At 63.6% G+C, this 10,991-nt stretch overlaps 2 protein-coding genes across 2 annotated transcripts in view; one reads left to right on the top strand and one right to left on the bottom strand.

Annotated features, from left to right (window-relative positions):
• The window catches only part of WRAP73 (WD repeat containing, antisense to TP73), a 14,002-nt gene extending 6,258 nt beyond the window's left edge, over positions 1-7,744 (top strand). Inside the window, exons 4-12 of the mRNA XM_006773802.2 lie at positions 2,229-2,301; positions 3,485-3,588; positions 4,108-4,194; positions 4,438-4,572; positions 4,663-4,740; positions 5,593-5,677; positions 6,547-6,672; positions 7,122-7,313; positions 7,491-7,744. Coding sequence (XP_006773865.1) covers positions 2,229-2,301; positions 3,485-3,588; positions 4,108-4,194; positions 4,438-4,572; positions 4,663-4,740; positions 5,593-5,677; positions 6,547-6,672; positions 7,122-7,313; positions 7,491-7,633 — 1,023 coding nt within the window. The 3' untranslated portion in view covers positions 7,634-7,744. The remainder of the gene's footprint in view (positions 1-2,228; positions 2,302-3,484; positions 3,589-4,107; positions 4,195-4,437; positions 4,573-4,662; positions 4,741-5,592; positions 5,678-6,546; positions 6,673-7,121; positions 7,314-7,490) is intronic.
• A 508-nt stretch (positions 7,745-8,252) lies between these two features.
• TPRG1L (tumor protein p63 regulated 1-like) lies at positions 8,253-10,990 on the bottom strand (the record flags this gene model as incomplete). The annotated part of the gene is made up of 3 exons (XM_006773804.2): positions 8,253-9,448; positions 10,068-10,221; positions 10,851-10,990. Coding segments are annotated over 3 exons (489 nt in total), but the record flags the coding sequence as incomplete, so codon positions are not given.
• Position 10,991: the final 1 nt, after the last annotated feature.

The raw sequence follows: 10,991 nt of genomic DNA on the forward strand, positions 1-10,991 counted from the left end.
AAGCACGGCTCCTGGTCTCGGCCCCGGACATGCTAACACGTTAGAGGTGCTCGTCTCTGGTGTCAGACGTGATCCCTGGAGCTCTCCGTGCTGCCGCGGGCACAGTCCTCGCACTCAGCTCCCTGGGCCGGGATTCGCCTCCAGCGGCAGGTGGCGGCCCCTCCGCAGGGCAGCGTGAAGAAGGGCTTTGCCCTCGGACCAGCCTCCGTGAGCAGGGACACGGGAGCCGTTCGCTCTGTCAGGTCTGGGCTGGAAGACAGGCCCCGAGCCAGCGCCCCCCCAGCCAGTGCTCCCGGCTGCTGCATGTCTTGTGACTCAGTCCTTGCGCTCGAGGGGCGTGTGTGTATCTGTGTGCCCACACATGTGGTTGTGTGTACGAGTGTATATCTGTGTGCCCACACATGTGGTTGTATGTCTGAGTGCATACCTGTGTGCCCATGCATGTGGTTGTATGTGTGTGTATCCCTGTGCCCATATGTGTGGTTGAATGTGTGTATCTGTGTCCATATGTGTGGCTGTATGTCCATACATGTGGTTGTGTGTGTGTGTATCTGTGCCCATATCTGTGGTTGTGTGTGTATCTGTGTGCCCACACGTGTGGTTGTGTATGTGTGAGTGTGTGTGGACCTGCACTGTGGGTTTGCACCTGTTCAGGTCCGTTTGCCTGACTTTGTCCTCTGTCCGAGGTCCTTGCTTCCCCCGCTGCATGTTCCTGAGACCCCCCCATGTGGAAGGCATGGCTGGTCCCTGCGTTCCTTGTGGGAAACCCCCCACTTCACTTGCCGTCCTACCGTTGCCGGGCATTTGCGGTGTTCGGACCCACGCAGCCGGGAGTCTGCTGTGTCTCCTACGACCTGTATGAGCCGTCGTCTAGGATGGGTCTGTGGGCGGCCTGGCGGTGGGAGGCGGTGGGAGGCGGCGCAGAGCGATCGCCCGCCCCGTGCGGCTGCGTGGGCTGCCCTTGGGCTTTGGTTTCCACTTCTCTGCCTATTGGTGAGGTGGTGCTTTCCCGTCTGGTTTTTAGACACACGCACGCTCCCTCACACACGCGCACTCACACACACGCACGTGCACACATATGCACATGCACTCACATGCACGCACTCACACACTCGTACAAGCGCACTCACGCACGCACACACACACTCACAACGTGCACTCACAGGTACTCACGCACTCACACACGCACTCACAAACACAGTTTACACATGTGCCTCAGGGTCATGTGGTTAGAAACATCAATGAGAGAATCATGGACCGGCTGCCTGCTGTACGCCCCCCACTGGGGATCGAGCCGGCAACCTGGGCAGGTGCCCCATGGGAATCAAACCACAATCTCCTGGTTCACAGGTCGATGCTCAACCACTGAGCCACACCGGCCAGGCACACGGTCCTTTTTCTTTTGTGGTTTGTGTAGTCGGATCTCTGTTCACCACGGCCCGGCCCAGCTGGGGGATCCTCCCTGTGGACCTGGCAGGGGCTGCAGCTGCGGCTCAGCTCTCACAGACGGGAGGGCAGGGAGAGCCTTTCCACAGAGAAGTGCAGCCTTGCTGGTCGGGGCGGCTGCTCTCAGGCTCCAGAGGGGATGGGCGCGGTGGAGGGGGGCTGAGAGCCTGTGTCGGATGCAGATGCGCTGGTTTGAGTGAAAGGTCACAGCTCTCGTCCCAACCCGAGGTCATCGTCCTAAGCACAGGGGCCTGCCCGCCCCCCCGCCCTCCAGGTTCTCAGTCCTTCTGCACCTGCCGGTGAGGGAGGGCAGGGACGTGGACAGGCTGCCTCAGTGGTTTCTCCGGGACCCTGGGCAGAAGCAGCGGGTCAGCGTTTCAGGACACAGCCTCCTGCCTGGAGCTGGGCCAGGAGCAGTCAGGCCGACTCCATGGAGCGAGGAGGCTCGCGTCCCACGTGCTGCCCCACAGGACGTGGCTCCTCAGACCAGCGATGGGTGTGACAACGTGCCAGCCGCCCGCAGAGCTGCCCTGCCCTGCATGAACATCGACGTTCGTGCATTCATTTCACTCTGTCACTCAGACGGCATTGCTGCAAAGTGAAAACAGTGGAGAGGGTGGCTGTAGGGCAGTGGGAAGTGAGCATGGTGCCCACTGAGGGCCAGGGCCGGCCCTGCTCTGAGACCGTTCCCTCTGAGGCCTGGCTCGGCTCAGTGGCGCCTCCCCCAGGGCTCGGACGCTCTCTCTGGAAGTATAACGTGTGCTCCCCCTCCTCCCCGACAGCTGCGGATCACGGTCTGGTCCTTGTGCACAAAGTCCGTCTCGTACATCAAGTACCCGAAGGCCTGTCAGCAGGGTGAGTGCGCAGACCGCGGGGTCCAGGCCTCGGGCGCTGCTGTGGGTCCTTTGCTCTTTTTATCGGGAAATTTCAGCCACAGGCTGCAGTGCCTCCGCCGTCAGTGTGTCGGCCCCCAGCCGCTCTGTCTGCTCGAGCCCCCCACCCTCGGGTCATGTTACCTCCTCCTGGGCCCCCCGGTTATCTCATCTTCCTCTCGGGTTGTTCTAAAGCCTGTCCACCTCTGTATGTCCGTCTGTGAATGAATATTTCCCGCGCCTCCAAAGACCAGGACCCCTTCAAACGCCCCAGGGGCTGAGGAGGCCTGAGTGAGGGCATCAGAGGCGAGGCGTTCCGTGGCCGTCCTGCCCTGTCTCAGGCCTGAGGGGCCCCACTTCACGCCTTGAATTCTGAACCTTCAATCTCAGTCTTCTGTTGGCTCAGTCTGTGGTCTCTGTCCAGGGACATGGTGACCTGCCCCATCTGGACATCCCAGAGGAGGGCTGAGGGGCGGTGTCCCCTGGCCATGGGGAGGGCGGGGCAGACGCACCCGCGCTGAGGTGGGTGGGCCACGAGGCTGGGTGGGGGTCCTGCTCAATGCAGCTACAGTGGCGCGTCCTCCATGCGGCCAGCGGGGAGGCGTTGCATATTGAGTGGTTCCCCCCTTTGCTCTGTGGCCTCGGCAGTTTGGAGCTTGCGTTTGGACGGGGGGCGGTGGTACATTTGACATTTACTTCTGGTTTGAAAGCGGGTGTCTCCTGAGGCCGCGTGAGCATTTCCCACGTGGAGACGACCCTCCGACTCAGGCCGCAGGAAGGGTGAGCTGGGCGTTGTCAGCTCGTTCCGACAGGAAATGCGGTGTAACATTTCCAGCGTCTTATCTCGAAGCTCCTTCTTCCAAGGAATTAGGTTCAGAAGTAACAATAGAAGCGCAGGGACAGGCTGATCCGACGGCTGAGCCCTGTGGTCTGTGTCCTGTCTCCAGGACAGTCCGGGCTGCGTGTGCAGCCACCGGGTCCTCGGGCAGGCTGCCTCGTCCTCATCCTCACGGGCTCCCGGCAGGTGCGCGCCCGCAGGAGCCGGACCGCACTGCCCTCGCCCCCGCGTTGCTCTGTCTGCCTGGACCGCCCTGCCCCTTCTTCCTTAAACCACCCTGGCCTGCCTTCCGTCTGGCCTTGATTCCGCCCGTTCCTCTTGCTGGCAGGAATCACCTTTTCCCGGGACGGCCGCTACCTGGCCTTGGCCGAGCGGCGGGACTGCAAGGACTACGTCAGCATCTTCGTCTGCAGCGACTGGCAGCTGCTGCGGGTGAGCGCTCCTCCCGCGGGACCTTGTCCTCGCCGCGTGGCAGGGAGTGGGTGTGCCTGTCCTCAGGCTTTCGGGCCCTGCGGGGTCCTGTGGGAAACGGAACTCCCATCTCCGAGGGCGGGTGCTACCTGCGACTCCACGAAGCACCCACAGGTGAAGCGTGTGAGCCGTGGTGGGATGGTGCGGGCCGGGGTGCGCTGCGGGATTGCCGGCCAACGGGAGCCCTTCCCCTTCCGGCCTATCCATGGCATGTGGCGCCTCGTCAGGCGGAGTGTGGACTTGAACCCAACTCGGACTCCCCAGGGCCCGGAGGTGTCCCCGGCTGCAGGTGGGAGACAGGCAGGCTGGGCACAGAACCCGCTGGAACGCCGTCAGAGCTCAGGGAGAAAAACCGGAAGGACACGTGGGAGCCTTCCACCCATTGCTGTCTGAGGAACGTGCACCCGGGACGCATTAGCAACATCGGCTGTACAAGCACGTCCGCCCCAACGTAACCTGCTTCTCCCCTTCCCGTGGCAGCACTTCGACACGGACACCCAGGACCTGGCCGGCATCGAGTGGGCGCCCAACGGCTGCGTACTGGCGGCGTGGGACACCTGCCTGGAGGTGGGAGGTGCTTTGCCACGTTCATCCTCGCTTCCTCGGCTGCGGTGCCGTTGACAGCCGATCCGTCCGCAAACCTCACCGCTGTCTAGCGACCACCGCTCCCAGCTACCGCCCCGGGTTCCTGTGCCCCGGGTCCCTGTGCCCCGGGCGGAGCCTGGCCCCGCTCGTCCTCGCCTCCCATCTGTGCACTTGTGCTCGCCCGGCTTCGTGGGCGCTCAGCTAACGGCGCCCTCTCTCTTGCAGTACAAGGTCCTGCTCTACTCCCTGGATGGCCGGCTGCTGGCCACGTACTGCGCATACGAGTGGTCCCTGGGCATCAAGTCGGTGGCCTGGAGCCCCAGCAGTCAGTTCCTGGCACTCGGCAGCTACGACGGGAAGGTGGGCAGGGCGCCCGCCGTAGGGAGCCCAAGGATGGCCCGGGTGGCGGGTGTCCCCACACAGCGCGTCTCATGCGTGGCCCTCCCTCAGGTGCGCATCCTCAATCACGTGACCTGGAAGATGCTCACCGAGTTTGGGCACCCCGCGGCCATCAGTGACCCGCGAGTGGTAAGTGGCACCTGTCTCCATGGGAGCAGCGCTGGGAGGCGGTGATGCTGTGATGCAGGGCTCCATCCTGCGGCCAGGGGACCGGGACAGCCAGACTTGCTGCCAGGGCCTTCTCCTGCCCACACTCCCACGGGGCGCCAGGCGGTGTCCCTTGCCCTGCATCCCCCCAAATGGCTCATCTCTGATCTGCTCCTGCACTATCCGGCCTCCTGCCTGCCACGCAGAGCCATAGAGCCCTGCCCGGTGGAGGGTGAGGCTGGGAGAGCTGGTGTCTCCCAGGGTGGGTGGGGACGCTGCCACCTTGGGACGGGGCAGACCTCTGGGATGTGGTGCAAGATGGGGAGGAGTGTGCCAGGCAGCGGGGCGAGACTGAGGTGGGAAGGTGCTGGGGGGCCAGGGGCAGTGGGGACACAGAGCCTGGTCTGGGGAGTTCCTCGCCCACAGATGGGGACCTCAGTAAGCGGGCAGGTGTGTGAGGGCCTGAGCTGGGCGTGCTGCAGGGACAGTGTGAGGTCAGGTGGCCCCGGAGCCAGGAGGTTCAGTGAAGACGGGAGGGAGCAGGACTGTGCTGGCGGCTGGGGCGTCTGTGTGTCAGGCAGTCAGCTGTCCCCAGGCCTCGGGGACGTAAGTCGGGGTACTCGCCGCTGCCTGTCAGCCAGGTCACACGGTCCTCACTCCGAGCCTGTCACTCCCCAGGGAGCTGCTCACGTTTGCTAACTGGCCAAGTGGATGTGGAGCTGCCCCCATCAGCTTTGTCCTTAGGGGGCTTTTGGGGCCACACCGAACCCCAGCAGGGAGCAGTGCCCTGTGTCCTGCACCCGCAGCGGCAGCACCGCCGTCCCTGTCTTGCAGGTGGTGTACAAGGAAGCGGAGAAGAGCCCGCGGGGGGCGCTGGGCCGGCCCGCCTGCCCGCCACCCAGGGCCGCCGAGAGCAAGTGTGAGCCTTTCCTTGTTTGTGGACGGGCTCCCTGTCCCGTCCTCGTCAGCGGTCCTTCCTCCTGTCCTGGCAGCCGGGGCCTTCCCCAGGGGGCGTGGCTTTTGTTGACAGACTCTCAGCCCTGGAGTCCGATTTGACGCCCCGAGGGCCTTGTTTCAATCAGAGCAGAGCTCCCTGGAGGAGCCTAGGGTCGGGAGCGACAGTGGGAAGGGCTGGCGGGCTGTTCCCTGTCCTGGCTGCGGCCTGGGTCTCCTGTGACCTGGCATCAGACACGCTTTAAGTGGAGCCCAGAACGCAGCCCAGGGCTCGGCGAGCGCTCATGGGCGGCCGGGCACACAGCGCGCTGCTCATGCCCCGTCAGCATCTCGCGCTTCTGGTCTTGTCTTGCTCTTTCCTTTCGATGATCTTTTTAGAAGCTCTTAGGGGAGGCACAGGTTTCCCCCATCCCCACATTCTCGGTACCCCCTGGGGATGTTTGTCACAGCGGGTGACCCTGAATTGACATGAACCTAAAATAGCACAGTGTATGGTCACTTCCCCAAACCTGCGTCCCATACGCCTTTTCTCACCTGAGGAGTCCAGGGCGAGGCTGTCGGGTGGGCAGCAGCGGCTGGGAGCCGAGGTGCTGGGACTGGGAGGAGCAGGAAATGCCAGGACCGCGCTCGGGAGGTGCTCCCCACGGATCTCACGCCAGCCTCCCATGGGCCCTTCTGTCGCTCAGGTTTTGCCTGATGCTTTCAAGGCCGTATAACCTCTTCCTCTGTCTAAACCAAGCAGTCGGGGTCAGAGGCTCTGCCCGTGGCGGCAGGATCGCGGCCATGCGGGTCTCCAGGTGCGTGCGCTGTGCTGAGGCGGGTGTCGTGTTCTAGATGAGATCGCCTCGGTGCCGGTGTCCCTGCAGACGCTGAAGCCCACCGCCGACCGAGCAAACCCGAAGATCGGCGTCGGCGCGCTGGCCTTCAGTCCCGACAGCTATTTCCTGGCCACGAGGAACGGTGAGCGCTGTGCCTACTCGCTGTGCCCCATGGGGCCGGGACACCAGCTGTTTGAAAGGGCGTCAGCTGACAGGCCCGCCTGTGCATCCTCCCCACGCACTCCTGAAACGCGGGTCCTCCCTGGCCCCTCTGCCCCCTGCCTCCCTGCACGCGCCCCGTCCTTGGTGAACAGGGGCCCAGGCCCCCGACAGCCCTGGCCTCTTCCTGTGAGAAGGGCTTTTACACGTTGAAGGTTATTCTCAAAACACCAGAACATGCCCGTGTGGCCGGTGAGCCTCGGAGTGACTGGTGGCCCCTACAGACCTGGAAGCACGAAGGCTCCCCCTCCCAGGGCCCGTGTGGAGACCAGGACCCCACATCCGCTGTGTCAGGGCCCATGGCAAGGCCGGGCGGGGCTGAAGCAGGCCGCTGGGGGCGGGTTTGACCGGGGACCGTCCGTCTCCCCTCAGACAATGTCCCGAACGCAGTGTGGATCTGGGACGTGCAGAAGCTGCGGCTGTTTGTGGTGCTGGAGCAGCTGGGCCCCGTGCGCTCCTTCCAGTGGGACCCGCGGCAGCCCCGGCTGGCCATCTGCTCGGGAGGCAGCAAGGTGTACCTGTGGTCGCCGGCGGGCTGCGTGTCTGTGCAGGTGCCCGGGGAAGGTGAGCAGGCTCCGGGGGCCCAAGGCTCTGAGCTCCGGAGAGAGGCCCGTCTGGGTTGAGGCGGTTTGTTTTGGGCTCCAGCTGGGTCCCTGCCCCGTCCCCGCACCACCGGCTCTGGGCTGCTCCCCCTGGGACCTGGCCACCCGCTCTAACCCTCGGCCACGTGTCCTCCTCCAGGGGACTTCCAGGTGCTCTCGCTGTGCTGGCCTGTCACGGGGGACTCGCTGGCCCTGCTCAGCAAGGACCACTTCTGCCTGTGCTTCCTGGAGACGGAGGGCGGGGCTGACGGCGCCCCCGGGCAGCTGGGCGACCACACGTAGGACGCGCGGCAGCCGTGGGAAGGGACGCAGACGCGCAGAGCTGTGGGGAGCGGGCTCGGGGCAGCTCCAACCATGGTCCGTGGAGACAGCTTGTGTTTGTTTCCCTAAAAGCTGCAATTTTGTAACTTAAATGTTTGCTAATTCATAAAAAGGCTGATGCTGGTTTTCTTGAGGGTTTGGTCACAGGGGTTCTCTGGGTTCGGTGTCTTAGGGAGCAGCACTGAGTCCCCAGCAGCTGGTTCCCCTGAGACAGACACATGCTGGCTCCGAGCTCCTGTCATCGAGTCTCAGGCAGACGGCGTGCTCTGGGTGCAGGAGGGAGCCTGGGGCACCCGAGGGTGAGCCACGAAGTGGCGGTCAAGGTCAGTCCCACCTGCTAAGTGGGTCCCGCGGGGAGTTTCCACCCCAGCTGTGGCCCTGACACACGGTCAGCAGCTGGTCCAGGTGTGTCTGACAGGCCGCCAGGGGAGAGCCCGAGAGCCCTCGTCACTGCCTGCCATAGGGGCCGGCTCCCAGGACGAGAACAGAGCAGTCTGGGCTTCAAGATGCACTCACGCGAGAGGAACCGTCTCGGTTGTTGCACTTGTTTTAATAACTTCAAAAAAGGAACGACACCCAATCGATTCTCAATGTCTTTTACTGCGAGACAGAAAGCAGAGGTTCGGGGCCAGGCCGTGTAGGCAGCCTGCCCAGCGAGAGGCACTGCGTCTGGGTCCCATCCACCCCAGTCCAGCCCCCCAGGGCTGGAAGTGAGGAGGGAACCGGCCAGCTGGTGTTGTAGCAACAAGCCTATCAACAAATGTCCCGTCAGAGCCGCAAGCTGGACCTGCGTGGGGCGGCGGGCTGTGGTCCCCGTGGGGACGTGCTCCCTGGGCGGGAGGCCAGGCGTGGGTAGGTGAGACCCTGGCGAAGCCTGTGTCTGCGTGGGCGCCGCTTCCTGAGAATACAGTTCCTTGTTAAAGTGCTTTCTTTAAGAGCAAACGAAGCGATTCCCTTTTCAGACACGAGTGTGACAGCACAAACCCAGAGTGCAGCAGCTGTCCCTGCGGGCGGACGGCTCGGGGGCGTCAAACCAAGGAGCGGCCTGCAGGGACTGCAGCTTCTGGGCGAGGAGGTGCCGGTGAACTTCAGATCCGACACCTGCTCACACAGCAGCCGCCCGCCCGCCCGGAGCTGACGCAGGCTTCCCCCTGCTCACCGCACCAGGCGGCTGGCTTGTCTTCAGCTTTAAAACGCGGATCGTGTGCCTGAGTACACGGCTGGACACAAGTGTAAACTCACTTGGGATGCAGGCACTGGTGTGTGGTGCCCCCGGGGTGACGACTGCCCAGCTCGGCCAGCGGACGCTCCAGTGCAACCACAGCACGTTTATTAACAGGCAGGTGGGGGCGGGGGAAGGAGAGGCCCAAAGGGAGCTTCCGGAGGTGGCAGCGGCCAGCAGGGACAGCTGCATGCAGTCTGCGCCTGTCTAGCGGGTGACCACGTGTCCACACCCATCTCCAGTATACAAGTCATGTGACTATGTTGTAACCCCACTCACCCCTACAGGGAAGTACCCGGCCCGCAGGGCGAGCTGGCCCCAGGCCTGTGCCGACCCAGCCGCTCTCCGAGGCTGCAGCCCTAGAAGCCGATCTTGCCTCTGGTCATGGAATAGCCCAGCTTCGCCTCGTTGTTGATGAAGGACATCAGCCCCACGTAGGTCTCGATGAGGAGCGGCTGCTCCAGGACCAGCACGCTGGTGGCCTGTCCCGGCAGAGGACTCTCTTTCTGGGCCTTTTTGACAGCTTGGATCAGCAGGGACTTGAAGCTCTCCAACTTGAAAGAGAGAAAACAGCTGGTCAGAGTGAGCCACGGAAGGAAGCCGCCGCCCCTGGCCCGCACCAGCCCAGCCCAGCCCTCCTCCCTGTGCCTCTGCTTGCCTGCTCAGTGGGGCTCTGGAAGCCTCGGATCACAGCTGTGCTCACTGCTGGGCGACAGCCAGGACCCGGAGCCTCGCTCTCCACAGGCCTGAGTGGCTTAGCCACAGCGAGCTACCAACCCTCACCCCCACCCAGCCAGGAAGCAGGCCAGGCTAGTGGGCGACCTGCCCAGGCCTCGGCACTGCCCTCACCACTGGCCACAGCCTCCTGTGATGAGCATACAGACTGCCTGGCGCTGCCACAGGCTGGTCAGCTACCCTGCCCAAAGCTCTCTGGCCCTTTCCCAAGACAATCTCGGCCACAAGGGCTACCGTAGGAAGTGGGGTGACCAGTGGCTGCCAGTCACATGGGCTGCTCAACCCTAAGTCAGCTAACGCCACTGAGAATTAAGAGCGTGTTTCCTGTCTTGCTACCCACTCCTCAGTGCTCAGCAGCCACGTGTGGCCGCCACAACAGGCAGTGCAGGCCTAGAACCTCGCTACCCCTGGGGCAGTGCTGCAGCCTCGGGCTCTTACTTGGCACAGAGAGACCGTCTTCTCATCCGCACCCGCCATCGGATGTTCCACGAACGTGGTGTAGGGCACGTTGGTGGACCAGGGGTTCCACCTGTGTATGAAGGAGGGGCGGCTCTGCTTGTCCCACTGAATCCGAATGCCCAGGCCTTCTCGCCTGCAGGGTGAGAGAAACAACCCGGCTTCACCAGCAGGCCACGGCCTCCCACGGCAGCGGCTCAGTGATGGGTGTGACGTGAAAAAGCCGGTCGTGGTTGAAGACAAGGCCTGTGGCCTCGGGAGTAAGCAGTCTCCGGAGAGAAGGGCTGTTTCCCACCTGCTGGCCGGGCACGAGACACTCGTGTCTGCACTGACGTTCACTCAGGTAATTTTCCGTGCTTTCTGAGACACGGTGCTCGGGTCTCCACAGAGGGGCTGACACCTCCGGCCGGGCGCCTGCTTCCTGAGCTCCCTGCAGCCCTCGCCTCCGGAGCTCGGCACCAGCGTGTAACCCGGTGGCCCACACTCCTGCCTGGCTGCTCATATTTTAGGAAACTCGCTCCAGCATGAGGGTGAGCTCCTGGTTAAAGCAGTGCTACTGCTGCCTTGGGAAAGCGGGCAGAGCAGACCCGACCCGACCCGCGGCTGTGTTCCTTGTCGGAGTGAAACGCTGTCTGGTCCTTCGCTGTACGGGGAATCCACGCGCCTACAAGCCCAGCAGCGGTTCTGGTGCCGCACTGGTTTCTACTCTGAGACTATGGGCTCTGCAGCTGGTGAGAGAAGCGCGGGGCCCCGCTGAGCACTTACTTGTTGAGCGATTTCGGGGGGAACTGGAACCGGCCGCAGGAGATGGTGTCCACGGCGCGGAGGGCGATGCGCACCACCTGCTGGCACTGCAGGGTGATGAAGTCGTACTTGCAGATGAGCAGCGACTGGTCGGTGATGAGC

The sequence above is a fragment of the Myotis davidii genome, unplaced genomic scaffold (assembly GCF_000327345.1).
Source record: "Myotis davidii unplaced genomic scaffold, ASM32734v1 scaffold427, whole genome shotgun sequence".
NCBI classification, from domain to species: Eukaryota; Metazoa; Chordata; class Mammalia; order Chiroptera; family Vespertilionidae; genus Myotis; species Myotis davidii.